The 18,641-nt window shown below is 53.6% G+C and overlaps 7 protein-coding genes across 7 annotated transcripts; 1 reads left to right on the top strand and 6 right to left on the bottom strand.

Annotated features, from left to right (window-relative positions):
• Positions 1-1,508: 1,508 nt before the first annotated feature.
• LMJF_21_0760 (19S proteasome regulatory subunit) lies at positions 1,509-2,933 on the bottom strand (the record flags this gene model as incomplete). The annotated part of the gene is made up of 1 exon (XM_001682959.1): positions 1,509-2,933. One exon carries the CDS (start codon positions 2,931-2,933, stop codon positions 1,509-1,511), a length of 1,425 nt encoding a protein of 474 aa, XP_001683011.1.
• A 1,146-nt stretch (positions 2,934-4,079) lies between these two features.
• On the bottom strand, positions 4,080-6,245 carry LMJF_21_0750 (conserved hypothetical protein; the record flags this gene model as incomplete). Its single annotated transcript, XM_001682958.1, has 1 exon — positions 4,080-6,245. The coding sequence occupies one exon, from the start codon at positions 6,243-6,245 to the stop codon at positions 4,080-4,082; it is 2,166 nt and encodes a 721-aa protein (XP_001683010.1).
• Positions 6,246-6,798: 553 nt separating this feature from the next.
• Positions 6,799-7,119, bottom strand: LMJF_21_0740 (putative ATPase subunit 9; the record flags this gene model as incomplete). Its single annotated transcript, XM_001682957.1, has 1 exon — positions 6,799-7,119. The coding sequence occupies one exon, from the start codon at positions 7,117-7,119 to the stop codon at positions 6,799-6,801; it is 321 nt and encodes a 106-aa protein (XP_001683009.1).
• A 354-nt stretch (positions 7,120-7,473) lies between these two features.
• LMJF_21_0735 (conserved hypothetical protein) lies at positions 7,474-7,902 on the bottom strand (the record flags this gene model as incomplete). The annotated part of the gene is made up of 1 exon (XM_001682956.1): positions 7,474-7,902. The coding sequence occupies one exon, from the start codon at positions 7,900-7,902 to the stop codon at positions 7,474-7,476; it is 429 nt and encodes a 142-aa protein (XP_001683008.1).
• A 179-nt stretch (positions 7,903-8,081) lies between these two features.
• Positions 8,082-8,399, bottom strand: LMJF_21_0730 (putative 60S Ribosomal protein L36; the record flags this gene model as incomplete). Its single annotated transcript, XM_001682955.1, has 1 exon — positions 8,082-8,399. The coding sequence occupies one exon, from the start codon at positions 8,397-8,399 to the stop codon at positions 8,082-8,084; it is 318 nt and encodes a 105-aa protein (XP_001683007.1).
• Positions 8,400-8,842: 443 nt separating this feature from the next.
• Positions 8,843-9,976, bottom strand: LMJF_21_0725 (conserved hypothetical protein; the record flags this gene model as incomplete). Its single annotated transcript, XM_001682954.1, has 1 exon — positions 8,843-9,976. One exon carries the CDS (start codon positions 9,974-9,976, stop codon positions 8,843-8,845), a length of 1,134 nt encoding a protein of 377 aa, XP_001683006.1.
• A 7,464-nt stretch (positions 9,977-17,440) lies between these two features.
• Positions 17,441-18,505, top strand: LMJF_21_0720 (conserved hypothetical protein; the record flags this gene model as incomplete). The annotated part of the gene is made up of 1 exon (XM_001682953.1): positions 17,441-18,505. One exon carries the CDS (start codon positions 17,441-17,443, stop codon positions 18,503-18,505), a length of 1,065 nt encoding a protein of 354 aa, XP_001683005.1.
• Positions 18,506-18,641: the final 136 nt, after the last annotated feature.

Below are 18,641 nucleotides of genomic sequence, written 5' to 3'. Positions count from 1 at the left end.
AGTTGCGGTGAGCGAGTGGCCAAGGAAAACAAGTGTCTTTGCAGCGTTCTGTCCTTGTCCTTCACTCGTGGGCTGTTCCTACTTAATTTCTTCGCACTTCTACGATAGTGCTTCTCTTGGTTCAAATCCGCTGATTGTCGTTGCCGCCGTCGCCTGTGTGAGAATGCCTCTTTCCCATATTAAGCGGAAAAAAGGGAGGAAGAATCTGGCACACTCAGCTCCGCGGTGATTTTTTGGAGTGTCACTGGATGCGTCTATCGCGCTGCAGTGTCAACGGCCGATACAGAATGTGGGAGCGGATGTCAGAAAGGAGAAGAGGGAAAGAGAAAAGTGTAAAAAAGGAAAAGATGTGTTCTTCAACTCGAGTAACCTTCAGAGCGAGAGAATGTCGGGATGGACTCGAAACAGAAAGAGAAGCTGAGAAGAAGCTAAGAGACAATTCTGCGCGTGTCGAGGCGAATATCACGGAAGGGGAGACGAGAAGTACAGGCAGTCGTCGTTTCACCGACAGAATTGGTGTTGACGCGTATACGGTTATGTTTGTGTGTGAGTGGGAATGCGGGTGGGCGTGTGTGGGAGTCGCATTATGTGCAGCGCGTCGCAGAGAAAGCAAAGCGTGTGGAGGCAGTAACGAGATGAAAAGGATTTGAAAAAGGCGGAGGAGAAAACAAATTGGGATACTGCGCACTTATCCCAAACGACCACTTTTCATTCCATGTGAGATCAAGGCTGTTATTTCGCCTCAATGGTCGGGAAGTGCTCTCCCCCTTCTCTTTCGCCATCTGATCCACTTCCGCGTTACATCGTCGCTAGTCTACAAGGACCGCGAGAGTGTCTTCCCTGCTCCTCAGGTGAGCAGCAACGGCGCGCATTGCTAACTGACAAAAAGCGCATCAAACCTTCGGATAATGCTGGAGATCCACCGTAAGCTCCACATGGTCCGCATACTGTCCATAGTGGATCCAGTAATCTTTCGCACCGCATGTCATGCTCGATGGCCAACGCCGTCTTTCACTGTTATCTTTTTCTTCTTTGTTCCCTCCAGGCCACAGATGTGATCGACCCAGGCAGGGCCACTTCAGAGCTCACACAAACGCGTAAACGCACACACACACACACGCACAGCAACCACACACATAGTAGAAGAAGCGCAGAGCGCCCTACGGAGCATCTGGAAGGGAAGGAGGTTGCAGAGAGAGAGAGAGAGAGACGCAGTCAACAACGCATCGTGTTCTCACTCCCCAAAAGCGGCCACGCCTTGCTCGTTGCACAAGAGAGGTAAAATAAGCGCCCACTACTCCTGTTGGGAGGGAGGCAAAAGAGTCGGAGCGTTCGAAACCGATCACGCAGATTCCATCCACGGCGAAAGTGGCAGGAGCCTCCGACTGTGCACTACAGATAAGAGAGGCATCGTGAGCGCACGTGATATCGACAACACAAATGCACACACACACACACACACATACATACACATGTGCACCCGCTGCACCATCCCTAGCTCACCTTCTCTAGTGGACTTTCCGCGAGGCAAGGTTGTGCAGCATCCGCTCCTTTGTAATGAGGTGTGATGCCTTGTCGAGCAGTGCCACGCTGCGTTCGACCGAGTCGTTCCACGACGCAACGACCTCCGTCGTGTTCTTTCGCGCCTCGAACACCACCAGCTCATCCACACGGTCCATCTTCGCGTACAACGTCTTGTTCGTGACCATTGTCATGATGAACATCTCCGTATGCTCTGGCGACAGATGCACCAGCTCCGCAAGACGCTTGAGTGGGATGCGGGTGTAGAAGCGGGCAATGACCATGATGTCGTGCTCGCTGCAGCGGTTGCTGAGCAATTCTTGACGCGTCGGGTACGGAGCCAGCTCGGGGTGGGTCTGGCACAGCAACTCCACCTCCGAAGAGACCCTCTCCTGAATCAGCTCAATACTGTTGAAGCGCTGCAGAAGTGCGTACAGCTGCGGGATGTCCTCCAGGTCGCTCCTCAGCTTCTCGCTAATGGTTGAAAGAGCTGCAACACGGTCATGCAGCTTGGTGGCAGGTGCAAACGCCGTGCACTCCGCTAAGTCCTCGATTTCCTTCGCGGTGGCATTCTCGGCGATGAGGTAGTGCACCACCATGTTGCTCAAGGCAGACAGCTTGTCATCGGTGCTCTTCACGGTGTTATACGTCTCGTACCAGCACCGGCCAACGTTAAAGAAGGACTCCTTGTGTGCATAGTATGCGCGCATGAGCTCAAAGTACTTGAGCTTCTGCTGCTGGGCCTCGTCGCGGCCAAGACCGCGATGGTTGATTTTTCTTGACACAAGAGGGATGTGGTCGTAGTCCTCCAGCTCTAAGCAGAGGCGGATCTGTTGATTCAGCGCCTCCAGCTTCTCTAAGCGCGGCATGTTTGTGATGGTTTCGATGTGCAGCGTACGCAGCATATCGCACGCGGAGCGCTTGCGGCCAGCCGCCTCATGAAGCGTTGCCAGCTCAATCGTGAAACGTGCATGCTCCAGCTCGACATGGATCTTGTTCTCCGTCACGTACGCCAGGCGCTCGAGCACCTCCTCCTGCTTCTCCTTCGCCAAGGAGTCGTCCGTCAGGACGATTGCGCACTCGGCGATCATGGCGCTCTGAGCCTGCTTGGTCTGGCCGCGCTTTTTCATGAGCATGTCCAGTGTTTCGAGCATTAGGTCCAGTTCATTTTGCGTGCGGTAGATGCGCAGCACCTCCACCGCCAGCAGCTTCGTAGAGGCAGCATCGCCGCCGAGACGGGACACCTTTTCCAGCGCAAGCAGTTCAGCGACGATGTCACCCAGTTTTGCGTTGCTGCTGCGAAGAAGCACAGGTATCGTTGTCGCGTTCACCCGCTCTAGCAGCTTTGCCGTCTCCGCAGAATGGTCCTCATCCTGCTTGAAGCTGGCTCCCTTCCACTCGTTGTCCGCCATGGTTCACCGCGGCCTGTGTAACTTTCAATGAACTCACTTGTATCCCCTCAGCCGCAAAGCCGAAAGAGCGAGGGATGGAGGAGAAAAGCAAAAGAGTGCGAGCTGCTCTACAACCAGAGCAAGGAGTGCTGAAAAGGGGGACAGAAGAGGCTTGCGAGCTGCTCAGCTGTAGAGAGCCGAGAAAGAGGGGGGAAGAGGAGACTGACAATGGTGTGGCGCACAGAGGTATATGGAATCTTACGGCGGCACAAGGCAGGAGGGAGGGTACCAAAAGAGCAAAAAAGGATAGAAACACAGATACCGCTCGAGGCAGCGTGTTGTTTGCCTCTTGGGGGGGGGGCTGTACAAAAGGAGAAGGGCCAAAAAGAGGGGCGCGCCTCAACGATTTGAGATTACCGAATAGAGAAGGAGAGAGGAGGAAACGAGTGACCACAAGGCGGAGAAGTGAAACGGCTATGCGTGTATGTATGGGCGTGTGTGTGTGTGTGTTCTGGTTTTTCTTTTGTGTACACGTGTCCTGCTTTTGCACGAAAGCTTTAAAAGAAAATCAAAAGGTAGAAAGCAGCAAAAAAAGAAGGCGAAGGAGTCGAAAGGGAAGATGGTTTGGTGGCAGCAGAAGATGCTCAGCACTTGTTGTGAGGTAGCTGTCATTGCAGACATCTGCACGGAGAGCAGTAAGGGTAGAGATGCTATGCGAGGGAAGGGCAAGACATCAGAAACACGCACTCCTACCCCTTCTTCCCAAGAGTTGCCTCGTGCGTGTAAAGATGAAGCGCCGCTGGGCACGTGACTCCTGGAAACCACAGCCATCTATCAACAGAGAAGATCGCAGCGAGTCTCTACCGATTGTGAGAAATCGTCTCCTCCCTCCCATGCTTATGGTGGGCACCTTCTTCTGACTGTTTTGGTTGTTTGTTCCTTGACAAAGACACAACGCGCTCGGCGATGCGCATGTGTGGGTTACAGGTTTACCTTAATCGTAATCTACCTCCGTACCGCATTTTACTCGTGACGCTGCAGTGGTCCTCGAGAAGAATCCTAGAACAGTCTGCGCGAACTTCACTGATGCTGCAGGCGTCTGGAACTTCCTCGACTTCAGCGTCGAACACCATCATGCATGATTGCCGCCCCGATTCCCCGTAACGGCTACAGGAGTGCGTGCTCAAATTGATTCAACAGCAGGTCTTGATGCGGCGTGGAACCTAGCTGCCTCCAGTCACTGAGAGCGCATTCCATCGTTTTCTCGCTCTTATTGTGAGCTGCTGCAAGGAGCCGCAACGCGCTTTCGGCCTCCGCCTTGTACTGCACTTTGCACTTGCCCAGGTGCTGCGCCCACGCGTTTGACGTGTAGCGTGTGTGTAGTGTCCGCTCAGTCTGCAGCTCGGCCGCGATGCCGTAAAAGTTCCCCTCCAGCGTCTGCGACACCTCGTCAGCCTCGTCGCGTGCAGAAGCACGGCGTGCCAAGACGCGATCCATCGCCCTCTGCTGCAAATGGCTCTCTATCAGCAGCTCCATGCAGCTGGAGTAACGCAACAGCTCGTGGCTGCTCTCGCGAGCCGCTCGCAGAATAATGGCGACGATCCTTACGTCCTCTGGTTTCAATGTGGCACCCATCTGCCGAGCCAGTGTGATCACATGCAGTGCAATGTCGACAGCGGTCGTGGTGGCATCAGGGTACGAGACAGGGGAAGCCACACGCTCGCTGGCCGCTATCGTCGTCGCGATGCGATGAAGAAGTGAGGAGAGCTCGTCTTGACTGAAGAGGCGCAAGGCACGGCGAACATGTCGCGGATTCCACGGAAGCGCGAGAGCGCCAGTCAGTTTTGTGGAAGCCGCTCCCAGAATCGTCTTGAGCCCAGTGGTGGCATTGTGCCACTGCTTGATGAGTCGCGTGTGCAGGAACGGCGCAGTCTCCACGGCAAACACTGCAACCGGCGCCGTGGGCGAGGATGGCCTGAGGGTTGCCAACGCGTAGCACAGCGTCACAGGGGTCCAGCGACCGGCAGACCGGGCACCAGCACCTTGCAGCAACTGCAAGTCCTCTTCGTCCGCGCCGCTTTCTTCCTCTGTGTGGCGCCTGGTTTTCGGGCCATAGTGACGAAACGGGTTTGAGATCAGTCCCCAAGCAGCCTTGTTCAGCGAGGCCTGAGAAAAGGGACCAGTCGAAAACTTCAGCGTCGTCCCGATGAGTGAGGCGACCTTCTGCTCGTTCGTCAGTGCGGAAAATGCTGCAACCTCCTGAGACGAAGAGATCACTACGAACTCCTCCGTTGACTCGCTGTATAGCGTGGCGATGGGAACGTATGGCACCGTGAGAGGGTCGAAGACCATCGCCTCCGGCGCGTCAGCGCCAGGAACGAGGCCGACAAACTGCATATTCTCCTTTATGCGTGAGCAGCTCACGGCAAGGTGAAACGACCCGGCAAAGCGCACGTCGTCGATAGGGATGCTCGTGGCCACTTTCAGCACGGTCGCCGCCCTCTCACCAGCGCGAGAGGATACTTCCGCCGTAGTCTGATGAAAATAGACAAGCTCCATCGCTTTTTCGGAAGCTGAGTAGACGGCTGCATAAGCGTGCTCCTTCCCATCGTTGTAGACCACCATGCGAGATCGGATGCTTGCTAGTGTTAGCGTGCACTGGATTCGCTGCACGGTGTAGAAAGCCGATGCCGAAGCCGGTTGTTCCTTCAGTGCCCTAGCATCCAGGCGCACCAGCGCCAGAGAGCCTTTCCCTGTGAGAACAAGAAGAGTGTTCTTGTCGAATGCGCTAATGGATGCGATTCCCTCCTCCTCCAGCCCCGCCTCAATCGACCTCGGAGGAGCCAGGAACTGCCTCCACTCCTTGTTTGCTTTGCGACTTGATGTGGGGACATCAAAACGGGAGGCAACAAAAAGGCGCTGCAGCGGGGATGATGAGGACGCGCTACTAGACGCCGTCGCTACACCGCACACCGTATTCGCGCACAAAGCCGCCAGCTGCGTTACGGAAGCGTCAGTAAGACACGCAGTCTTTTCTATTGCCCACTGCACAGCCCACGTGTCACAGCGCACAATAGTGGCCGCAAAAAGCGAGTCGGAGTCATTGAACGCGAGGACTACATGGTCACCCGCGCTGTAGCTACTCTTGATATCGAGGCGTGCTGAGCGCGCCACGTTGAAAGAAGAAAAAGCCACACAATCGGGTTCCACCCTCTCGCCGTCGCCAGCTTTCCTCACAAGCTTGATGACTGCCGGTACCTGACCTCCGTGGCAGCTCGCGAAGCAAGAGCCCCATGCCAGCTTACCATCATTCGAAACTGCAAAACGTTGCATCTTCAGGAAAAACGCGCAATCTGTAAGCTTGAGCACAAATCAAGAACCGAGAAGGGAGAGGGAAATAAGTAGAGCATAGTTGTTTTCAAGCAGGCGAACGCCTTTTCCATTTCATGGGCTTATTCGTATGTGTGTGTGTGTGTGTGTGTGTGTTTTCGTTGTCTAGAGAGACAAGAAGACCGATTGTGCGAGAGGCGCAAAGGTGAGCACAGCGCATTTTATCCTCCCCCACCTTCGCTCCCTGTAAGCCAGCCCACGTCGTGCCACAGAGCTCGAGCCATTGTGCAATCTCGATTGAACTGTCCACTGCCCACAAGAACCGATATGCCTCGTTTAAGGGCAAGAGAGCGCCATAAAACGGCTATAGAGAGGTATTGGAATCCACTTTTTGTTTTCACTGTTTTTTTTTCGCTTCATATAGTAACTAACGCTGCCTACACAACTATTTTACCACAAGAGAGAAATATTACGTCAGAATACACCAAACAAAGGATCCTAAAAGTTCGCGTATACGAGACGATAGTAGAGTTCATCGGAACGATTCACAGGCGCTCTACGAGAAGAGCATGAGGAAGGCGAGCATCAGCGCGAACAGGCCAATGGCCTCCGTCAGGGCGAAGCCGAGAATGGCGTAGTTGAAGAGCATCTTGGTCAGGTTGGGCTGGCGAGCGCAGCCTATCAGCAGGCAGCCAAAGATGGCACCGATACCCAAGCCGACACCACCGAGGGCGATGGCGGCGAGGCCGGTGCCGACGTAGTGCAGGCCCTGGACGGAGAGGGTGACAGTGGAGGCCTGGCGAGGGGCCACCACGAGCGCGCTGGAGGCGGCCGCCGCGCGACGGGCGACGGGCTGAGCAATGGCACGGCGCATCATCTTTGCGTCAGTGAAAAAGCTGTTTGTGGAAAGAGGAGTAGTGTGAAGAGCACCCGGGGCTGTTATGGAGCGAAAATACGGATTCACTGAAAAGAGAGCAGCAGGGAGCTATAGGTAAGACATGAATGAGAAGAAAGCATATGGGGCGAGAGACAGCATCCAAAGGGCATGCAACACCTCTGTAGACTATGAGCGAAGTGGGTGAGTAGATAAGAAAGAGTTCAGATAGCTGAAAGGCGACGTGGTGCAACTGTTCTTGTTTTTCCTTGTCTACGTTTTATTTTTTTTTCTTGTTCTGAACTCTGTCGGAACTTCGCTGGAAAAAAAGATGGCGCGCTTGTAGAGAGAAAAGACTTACATGCTACTCTTTGGTGGTGCTACTTGCGCAGACCAGACTGTTTCAGCAGCAACATCATGACCTAAAACGTACTTCGTATCGACGTACGACTTTCCAATGCCACACCCTGTGCCGAACGCGGTGACAGCTGCGCGAGACGCGACCGAGCGAAATACAACCATTGAAACGGCACCGCCGCACAGAAATCCCAAGCTCATCATTTTCAATGTGTTATCCGTGATATATGACCATTTCTGTGATTCGGTGAGTGCATCACGATCAATAATGGTACTGTCTCCCATGTTCTTGTCGAGCTTCTTGAGCTGGTGAGAGGATAAAGAGCAATCTGGCTTCATGTCACCCAGATGAGTAGTGCAGCGGTTCAAGAGAAAACAGAGATGATAGTGCAGAAGGAATAGTAGAGCATCAATCGATATCACAGGCATCGTCAAAAAAAGAGAAGGCAACAGAGCACAGGAGTAGCTCGCGCGGAAAAGGTGCAGTTCGTCGCTGTGATAGCACAACTTTTTAATCCTTGTATTGGTGTTTGGTTATTTTTTTTCTTATGTTCTCGCTTGATGTTTTGCCAAAGTAGAAAAAAAAGTGATGACAGCTGCCGAATACTTTAATGGTGCTTCTTGGTCGCGTGACGCAGCGCCTCCTCCATCTTCGAGCGCTTCTTCTTGGCCGCAGTGAAATCGCCAAGACGCTTCTTGCAGTACTTCAAGGCACGCTTCTCCTTGCCGACACGCAGAAACTCCTGTACGCGCTTCTCCAGGGGGGACAAGCCTACTAAATCAGCGATAATAGCCTTCACAGCTCGCAGGTGCTTGTGGGGCACGGCAAAGCGGTCGTTGGGCGACGGCTGGCGCGGGCGGCGGGTCGTCACGTGACCTTTGTTGAATCCGGCAATGATGCCGGTGCGAGGAGTAGGTGCAGACATGATTGTCACCTTGATCCCGCGAGAATGCAATGAGCACACAAGGGAGTTTGAGCGTTGTTAGTGAAAACGCCGAAAATAGGCCATCGAAAGAGACAAAATTGAAGGAAAGGAAAAGAGAGAGATGGTAAAGCATGAAGCAAAATATTTTGACGAGAAAGGATTAAACGTCTGCGCATAAGATCTTTCCGAATTGTATTTCGTTTGACAAGTTGGCACCATAGGAGCAAAGGCTGAACGTGTACGAAAGAGAGAGGCAGCTACAAAGCCTTCCTTATTTCTGGACATATTTTCCTCTTTTCTCTCCGCTATCGGCTCTTGGGGGCGCAAAAATGTGAGAAAGCTAAACAATGCAAGATCACCGAATACATATGTATATATATGTATGTATATATATATATGTATATTGTTGAAAGCCAAGTAGCTGATCAAGCCTATAGATCAAGTCATCTTATTTCTGCCTTTCTCTGGATAGCAGCTTCTTTCTTTAGTCGCTTCTTGTGTTGTGACTTGCTGTTCGGATCGGCGATGGCAGGTGGTACGTCCCTTTTTAAAAAGTCACTCACTGGGCGCCCTTTCTCCAAATCTCGCAAATAGCTCAAAATATGTTCGTTGGGGATTGCGCGGCGCGCTGAGACCATATTTTGCCATTTTTCACGAGGTAACGAAACGCATTGCAGAGATTTCTTGTAGCTCATCATCATTCCCAAATCCCACAAGCGGCAACCAGCCGATTTCATGCAAACGCCAGTTAGGCTCAGTTGCAGAGACCCACCCCCGCTAATACAGTATGCGCCGGTTGCGGAGGCGTAAATGTCTCCAACTAGATAGCCGACTTCGCATGCAACGAGCTCCCCTTCTTGAATCACAGGTGAGTTCTCTGAGGTAGGCACATTGCTATATTTTCGATGACGAACGGCAGTGACAATAATTTTGGTTGCGTACTTCGTCGGTTTGAAAAACATGTGGAGTAAGCACACTCGTAGCGGCGCGCACAGCCAATTTTCGCCATGCTGTCTCCTTATCAGCGTAAAAACGTCGACTAGGTCCTCTTTGCGATTAATGAAAATGTCGAACGAGGGACGATGGGTACTCTCGTTTGGTCCTTTTGTGAGCTTTCGCGAAACCCCAAGGCAATCCTTGTCGAAAATGCCCTCGGCACCCTCACAGAAGGGAAAACCACCCATAGTGTTGTCCTGTGCTGCGCCGTCAGCAAGCGCGCAAACAGCCCTCTCCGTGTGCAGCTTTGGAGCAAAGAGAAAAATGTTGTCGTCGATTAGAATAGTCAAGGGGAAAATGCCGCGCTGGCAGCATGCATCAATCAAAGAGGGGTCGAACAAAGGTGAGAAGCCAAGCTCCCCGCTCCCTTTCAGCCTCTCGGGCAGAGTATCGAGGTCATCTTTGTTTTTTACTGCCGGCAAAAAGGTCGAAAAGTGCTGTATGCCCGCTTTTGTCAAGGGTACGAGATGGCGCACATCCGTGGCCTGGCTTGCATGTCTAACCTCCGCCGCGATGTCGAATTCTTTCCCTTTATCCTCGCAAAAATGTCGAGTGACCCTTTGCAAGTAGGTGGCGTGCATGAACACAAGGTGGGTGTCATGTAATTGCTACGAATAGCTTATCGAGGAAAGTGGTGAGTACAAGGTACAAGGAGCTCACAGTTGACTGCTAGATTCATTCGGGTCCTTTTGATTACGCCTCCGGCTGTCCATGGCGGTGAGCTGACACCGTCCGCGAACTCATGTTTGATGTTGTAAAGGAAGAAGTCGCACTCGGCGCGGGGAACGCTTCAAGGGTGCGATGTCTGCGCATCTGCTTGTCGATTTCTTTGTGAATCGGTTTTGCAACTGAAAGAGTCTCAGCAGCAGCGAACGAGGGAAGAGTTCGTGTTTCAACCACGATTGTTCACTCATCGCCCTACGAGATCTCAACAGTAACTAGCAAGAGTCTTCTTTTGCCCTACAACGCGTAGATTGAGCATATCATGCCGAATAAACAGGGAGTGTAATTACATCGATAATAAACCCCAGCAAGGCGACATTTGCGCTGCCGCCGCAGCGCATCCGGCGATCGAGCAGCGCATCACACGGAAGCAAATTTCTTGGAGCACCTTACTCTCTCATATACCGAGCATCAACGCAGTATCCACCGAGGCCTTCTTCCAATAAATGGAATTCATAAAACACCCTTCGCAGAACTGACGCAACTCTTCACCACCACACCACAAGAAGGGTAGCCCTGACCATCACCCGCCCACCACGATGGCCTTAATGCGAGGACTGCACTCCCCCCTTTCAAACAAACCCCCATCCCCTATCATTTCCCACCACCACTATAGAACAGAAGAGTGCCAACAACGCCCGCCACACTAGCTACAGTGCAAAAAAGAATTAGAAACAGCACACTCGCTCTACTCGCGTCCATATCGTTTTCCTATGAAAAAGATCCGAGGCAAGAAACAAAAAGCCTGACACGCTACTGCTGCCCACTACCTGACAGCCTTTCATGACATGAAAGAGGGTTTCTGAAAGCCTCCAGGACATCAAACACGCCCCCCCCTCGAGACTAGCCAGCCGCACCTTTTGCATCGTCACAAACGAAACTCCTCGGCCACCCGAATCACTGCGAATTCATAACGACAAAAGAAAAACATATGCGCCTAACGACCCTGTGTCCCCCGCCCTCGCTTTCATGTACATTGAAACCCGCCAAAGGTTACTCGACAAACAAAGAAGCCCACCAGACCCCTCGACGACATTCGGCCTCCGAAAGCAAGCCGTGCACGACGACTCCTTCCCAATGCCTCTACGGAAAAACCACCAGCAATCCACGCCCCCACCTAAGTCACCATCGCGCCCTTTAAATTACCACCCCCATTGTCCCATGTGATCTTCATAAAAAACACAACTAGCATGAAACAACCTAAACAGTCTAGAAAGCAACACCGCATGCCCCCTCCCAGCACCCCTTCAACACCAACACACCCACCGGCGATTTCGAAAAACAAAAAAAAATAACACAAAAACCCCCACACGTACCACACTTTCGTTTCCCACATGTCCCTTCTCCAACGCCCAAAACGAGGTCGAACGCCTCTCTACGCCTCCTCCTCCGTCGCAGGCCCAACCTCGCGTGGCCCGATGGCAACCGTAGACACACACGCGCCACAGCAATGCGCCGACCCAGCCATCGGACAGCACGGCCCCTGCCCACAACCCGTGCCCCGCGGGTCGCCGCGCAGCCGCGCCCACCATGCCGGCCGCCACCGGGTGCATCCCCCTCGCGGTGGCGCCCAGGAGCCCCCCACACCAGCGGGCGGTGCGAGGGCCCGGGGGTGGGTGGGAGACGCTCGGGTCACGATGACGCTCTACCCATTGCGTGGATGGCGAAGATCTGCCTCACTGTCGCGGGTCACTCCGACGCAACGTCGTCCAGGACCCCACCGCCGGCACCAGCAGCGATACATCGCTCTGACCCCCCCCTGCGGCGTAGGCACCAGACCCCGTCACCACCACAAGCGGCTGGGCACTTGGCAGGAGATGGGGGAGGAGGCTTCCGGCGTTTCAAACACGTGACCGAAAAAAGAAAATATTATGCGGCGGATCTGTTGGTTCATGTTTTGTGAGCAAGTATTGAACGTTTGCTTAAAAAGCGCTTACCGTTCAGGGGTGGGAATGGTGACATCTGTTGGTTGGTCAGTTTTTGTGCTGCGCAGAATGCTTGAAAGGGTTGTGCCCAAGGAGTGCGCCTTCATTTTGGCCAACACAACGAAGAGAGCAATAGGCGTTTGGGCGCCGGAGAGCCCCAAGGAGATCAAAGGCAATATGGGGCTTTGTGCTTTTGGTGCGAAGCGCGGGTTGCTTTGAAAGTTGGTGTGGTGCGAAACTGGTTGGTTGTTTCTTTTCTTGGCGACCGCGTTTTCACCGCGACGCCTTGTTGATATGCGCTCCCTCTGCTCAAAAACCGCATCATCTATCTGGGGTGTGTCAATTAAGCTGATCTGTTGGCCAAGCTTTTTTGCGTTGTTTATATCAGTTTTTGATGCCTTCGCGGCGGTTTTTCAAGATGGGCCGCTTCACCGACGCCAAAGGCGGCCAACCCTGCCTTGGAAATCGTGGACAAAGGCATTTTCTGAAGCGCCCCAAAAAACCCTTTAAACAGAAAGGAAATAGCTCAGCATTCTTGTCGACATATCTTTCTAGGAAGAACAGCGGTTACTTGAAACGCTCCCTGGCATTTTTCGGGGGACAACCAAAACCAAAGCAGCTGCCGATTTTTTGACAGATGAACCGACCAGTGTGAAAACTCATAAAGGCAAACGCAATATATGCCAGATGGTGCCTTTATTGTGCGTAATATGCTTTTCATGTTCTGTTTTGTGATTTCCTTCCCCTGCCACGTGTTTTCTAAGTTTTGCTGAGGGCGCCTGGCCGCCCTAGTGCCCATCCCCCAGGCTTTCAAAAAGGACCTTAAAAACAAGAAGCAGATAGCCCCCGCGCACAGCGGTTCCAGGCCATTGCTTTTCCATGACATGTTCGCTTCGGAGAAAAGCAAAACGCTATCTTGAGGTGCCGCCCGGCACTCTGAGACTTATCGGCCTAATTTGATTCGGCCCTTTGGATAGACTTCTATCCTGAAGGCGTGCTTTTTTATGGCGCCTTGTGGAGGCTGGAGCGCTTTCATTCAGGATAGTGATGCTTTTTGTGTGGGATTTGATCGGCAAATTTTTTGCGTGCGTCAGATTTTTGAAAAGACTTCAAGAGCCCCGTTGCAAATGGTGTTAATACAGCCAGGGGGTGGGCGAACGCACCCGCAACCAGTTTAAAGGACAAAAGTGAAAATTGCAGGCCCACACCGGGTTCCGATAGCTAAAAAAGCGTTTTTTCTTTTGTTTCCAGTTTACGCTTCGGCTACGCCAAGATTAAAGAACGGAAAAGCAGGTGGTCAGTGCAGGGGGTTCCCGCCGGTGGGGTCGGGTCGAAGGTGGCGCCGGAAAATAGTGGCTATGGTTGAAGTGGCCGGAGGCATTGCTTTTTTCAACTACCCGGCCCCCAACCCCGCAGTTTTATTTTAATTCACGGTATTTGGAGTGGCGCGGCTGGGTTTTTGTTGTTGAGGGGGGGGGGTAGGATGCCGAAGCTTTTTGCTTTTGTTTTGCTGCCGGGGGCGTGTGTGTGGCGTCTTTGGCGCCTTGCGGTGCTGCCGTTTGCCCTGCTGGACGCTGGTGCCACAAGGAAAAGCCGGTGTGTGTGTTTTGGGGCGGCGCCACGTTCTTCCGATGGGGGGTTCGGCTGGCCTGCCTGGGGGGAGCACCCTTTTTCCTGGGGTTTAGGAAATCACAAAACTTTTGTCTGCGAAAAACCTGCGTGCCCCTTTTCAAATCGAAATGAGTGCACCAGCTGACCTCACGTTTGGCGGAAAAAGCTTCCTGTTTGAAGAGTGTGTATGGGTTCTTTGATGACGTCATGCGCCTCATGGGCGTCACCGGTGTTTCCGTTTTGCCTGTCCCGGGTTTCAAGCCTCCAGGGGGAACGCGGCCGAAGTGCTCGGGGAAGCTGGTGCGGCACTTAGTAGGATCGGGGGCGCCGAAATCGCTGATTCTTTTGTTTCAACAGCGTTCATTAGCAACTTCCTCGTGAATTGGGTGCGCTCAGAAACACTTGTCGCTCTGTCTGCGCCAGCCGCCCCCCTCAAACGCACGCTTCGCAAGCATTTCGGCGCCACGGGGCGCCGCCGGGGTGCGGTGTGGGTCTGGCTGGGCCTTTTGTGGGGTTCCCGCGTCCTGCGGGTTGGTCGGGGCACCGGTAGTTGAGCACAACGCGTGTCCTTTGGCGGGGTCTGGTTTGTTTTGGGCGGTTGCGGGGTGGCGGTGTGCTACGGGCCTGCTGCGTTGGGGGAAGGGGGGCTTCCGGCTTTGTAGGGGCCGGCCGGGGGTTGTGTGTCTGCCGGGGCCTTTCCCAGAATAAAACCCGGCGTGCGGCCTGGGATCTGAAAACGTTGCATCTCCACCGCTTGCTTGGCATTTTTTTTTGCCTTTCACGTGGAGTGGTGCCCGGAGAATGCATGGAACGCGGTGGTTGCCGAGAGCCTCGGCGCCCGGAAGGGGCTACGGCGCCTCCGGGGCCTGGGGGCCGAAAGGCGCGCGATACGTCTTCAGGGCCTGGGGGGATTTTTCGGCTGCTCATTCACCCGCCAGGGAACACACCCCAGACGTGCCTGGTAGGTTTTTACTGCTGCCGAGACCCTCGCGAATCGAGTTCACAAACTTAGATCTTTGGAAGAGAATGCGTGTTGGAGGCTAGGTCGCTGAGACCGACTCTTCACCGAGAGAACTGGTGGTGGTGAATCTGTGCTAAGCGGCGTGCAAAAGGGGTTTGGGGGAACGCGCGGGCGAAGCCAACGTGTGCAGAATGTGGGTATCGGTAAAGGGCGCTGGGGAATATGCTGTTTTCTCGTCATCCCAATACTATATCGACGCTTTCTGCCAGTGCGTGCCGTGACCATGGCGGAATGCTTGGGCTATGGGGGGCTTAAAGGCACGCAAAACAATACCAGCCTTTTGTCGCAGTGTCTGGAATGTATTCCATCGAGCCCTTGAGTAAGCTTTTATGAGCGCACACGAGCATCGGGATCTGGCTGCAGCACGATGCCGAAAGAGATGGCGCTGGCCTCGACAAAGGCGTGGGCTCGTCAAATCCTCAACGTCTAAAAAAGCGTTTGCACCCCAAAAGCAGTCTCATGGCTTGGTTTGCCCACTGCCTATGTTGAAAGATGCAGGCCACACAGAGAACGCTGCTCATACAGCTTGGTTTTCTCCGCTTCTGCTATCCGCCTTCTTTCCCATACCTAAAGCGAGTCTTTGTGGATCAAGAAAAACATTTACGAAAGCACAAATGTTGCTTCCTTATTCCGAGCGCCACAGTGGCCTTTCGACTTCAGACACAACTTCGTAGTTCTCACGGCAAAGGGCACCTTAGGGACCAGCGCGCCCACTCTCTCCTAGTGGAGAGCCGCGAAGCCTCCCTCCCCATCTCCTGCCAAGTGCCGAACGGCTTGTGGTGGTGACGGGGTCTGGTGCCTACGCCACAGGGGGGGGTCAGAGCGATGTATCGCTGCTGGTGCCGGCGGTGGGGTCCTGGACGACGTTGCGTCGGAGTGGCCTGCGACAGTGAGGCAGATCTTCGCCATCCACGCAATGGGTAGAGCGTCATCGTGACCCGAGCGTCTCCCACCCACCCCCGGGCCCTCGCACCGCCCACTGGTGTGGGGGGCTCCTGGGCGCCACCGCGAGGGGGATGCGCCCGGTGGCGGCCGGCATGGTGGGCGCGGCTGCGCGGCGACCCGCGGGGCACGGGTTGTGGGCGTGGGTGGGGGCAGGGGCCGTGCTGTCCGATGGCTGGGTCGGCGCATTGCTGTGGCGCGTGTGTGTCTACGGTTGCCATCGGGCCACGCGAGGTTGGGCCTGCGACACTGGCGGGGCGTAGAGAGGCGTTCGACTCGTGTTGCATGGCAGAGAGCGACACGTAGAAAGACGGATCAACTTCGGGAGTTTTTGTAACTGTGACCAAGCAGATTTGTGTGATAGCTGCTTACCGGCCTTGGATCGACGGAGCGTGACTGAGGAGGTGGGGTTCGGCGGGAGGAGATTATAAGTGTTCCAGGGTGTGATCAGTCCTGTCGTATCCGAAAGCTTTGCCAGCAAGGGAGTTGTGTGACTATGTTGAGTTTACGTCGAGAGCTAGTGTCTGCTCGAGCGAGGGGAGGAAAGTGGTTTTGATTCTAATGTAAGAAGTTGTTGTGCTGTTGCGTTGCTTCGGATGTGATGGCTGTGCACAGTGCAGGACGCATGCTTGAGGAGTTGGTCGACGAAGAGCTGATACCATGGAGGGAGGGTTTCTCAATGTGACGGAGCTCATGGTGTACTGGATACTCGGCGTTTACTGCACAGATCTCAGCTCTTTCTCAGCAGTGGACTAACTACGATCCCCGGAACCCTCACGAATTCGGCATTTTTCTGTGCTTGCTTGCGCTGCTGTCGACTTGCTTCAATTCTGGAGGCCTTCTATGTTTTGTTTCGAAGAGGGTTTTCGGGCCATTCAACTGAACAGTCACTTGGATGATTGCTGACCCTTGGGTCCAATGGGGGATACTGTTGCTGTTTGTGGGACGGCTGAGGGAATGCCTTGGTTTGCATTGCTGAGTGGTGGAGGTGGGAAGAGCTTTCATCTGGAAATTGGGTTCTTTGAGTGGGTTTCAAGGGTTACAGGTAGTCGCTGCACCTTATCTGCGACTTGAAAATAAAGCAAAGCTTGTCGATGTGCGGTCGACGTACCACTGTTGTTGGGTTTGCTGTAATGTTGTTATGGTCGCAGTGAACGGGAAACTATGGTGTGCTTGTCGTTTCAACGGGCAGGCACAGTGCGTCAATCGCCTCTTTTTGGACGCAAGAAGTGGTACAGCGCCGAGACATCTCTAGAAAGCAATTCCTGGAGCTTGTCGCCGCTTCTTGCATAAAACACAGGCGCATAGCGTATTGGAATCGATGCTGCCCACGTACACGCAAGGAGTGTCTGCTCCCTTAAGTATCCGCCACGGAACTCAACTTTTACAAGATATTTACCAACTGTCCACCATTTCCACGCTTTTTTTTCGTTCCTTTCGTCTTAGTCGATCGCAAAGGTGACTCTTGAAGACAGGACTAGCGATGGACTTTCAATTTATCAATGACTCGGAGGTACTGTTGCCAGTCGCCAGTTTGGCGGTCGCCGCAGTGATTGCGTGGCTCATTGGAAAGTGTATTCCGCTCAAGGGAACGCTAAGTAGCGGCAACTCTGAGGGTTGTGACACAGGGGATATGACGCTGGAGTCTAAAAGGCCCCGTTTATAGATGCATTCACATTGGCGAAAATAGCTGTGGTCTATTTGGCGGATCGAAAACAGGAAACTAGGATCAAACACACAGTCGATCAAAGCAAAAGCAAAGCAAAGAAATCCATGACATTTTAGTGACCTGTCATCACTGGCTGCAAAGCAGTCCATCTGTCATGAGCGGTAGCATTGCACGGTGCGAAACATGGCCTTTTCCTTTGCACTTCTCACTTTTGCTGCTTCTTCTCGACTTTCCTGCATGTGGCAACAAAGGAGGACTAGTGATTTTCATTGCACACAAATTCTCCATGCTTCGACTCAGCATGCACCGCGCATCGCTGCCCTTGTGGGTAGGGGCGCGGTTGTTGTCTTCGACCGCGGTCCTCCGTCTTGAGCAGAGTGCAGAGGAGCGCACTAGAGAGGAGGAGCTCCGCCAAAGGGTCCAGCAGAAGTATCGCGGAATGCAGATCCCTGAAATGACCCATCACGAATATGGGCACTTCTCTACAACGGGTATAAGCGCAAGTGCAGCTCACCAGGCTGCCCGAAGCGCTGGAGTAGAGGGATACCCAGGGTTTGGTGGCGGCGCTTTTCAGAATCGGGGAAGGGTGGACTGGCTCCTCCTGTTGACGGGTTGCACGCTGGTGTACTTATCCTTCAAGATCCTCTTTCGTCAATTCACGCGCGGAGTAAATGGGCTGGAGCTGCCTCTTTGGACGGCGAGCATAGAGCTGCAAGCGAAGCACATCCTGTTTGCTGTACAGTTTCAGCAAAGTGAGCAGGATCAGATAAAGAAGGACTTTGAGGCGGTTCGCCAGACCAACCCCTTTGTGGACTTCTTTGAGTGGGTGCGCTCGCGCAGGCCTGAGTTCTGCTGTGGAAGAAAGTATGGAGCTGATTACGTGATGCACACGCTTGTTTCCTGTTTGCGTAGCGGCGACGGCACGCAGCTAGCCACTTTAGCTCGTACACTGCAGCAGTCTATGACCCGGAAAAATGGCGACTCCCTTCAGCGAGTGGATGACTTTGTAGAACAACTGCAGAGCGCCGGGTACCTTTTCCAGGGCATCCGCGGTGTAGGGTCGTCTGGGGTGCACACCCCTGAGCATTCACCTCAACCGATTTATACCCCGCTCCGCGAAGTCAGTCAGTGCGGAGTGCAAGAATCTGATCTTATTAACGCTCTGGATGTGAAGAACGGCGAGGCGCATAGCTCAACTCCTTTCAGAGAGGCAAAGTAGGGAATGTACGACACAGGCATGACCCGCTTTCTCTTAACTTAGTAGCGTTTCTATTTGTTTGCACTCTGCACGAAATGAGATAGAAGATAGCTTCATTCGACACGGTATATGAACTTAACTGTTGGCGGAGCAACCT

This window comes from Leishmania major, chromosome 21 (genome assembly GCF_000002725.2).
Source record: "Leishmania major strain Friedlin complete genome, chromosome 21".
Classification (NCBI taxonomy): domain Eukaryota; phylum Euglenozoa; class Kinetoplastea; order Trypanosomatida; family Trypanosomatidae; genus Leishmania; species Leishmania major.
The sequence above is the reverse complement of the archived record's forward strand: the minus strand, read 5'-3'. Positions and strand labels throughout refer to the sequence as shown.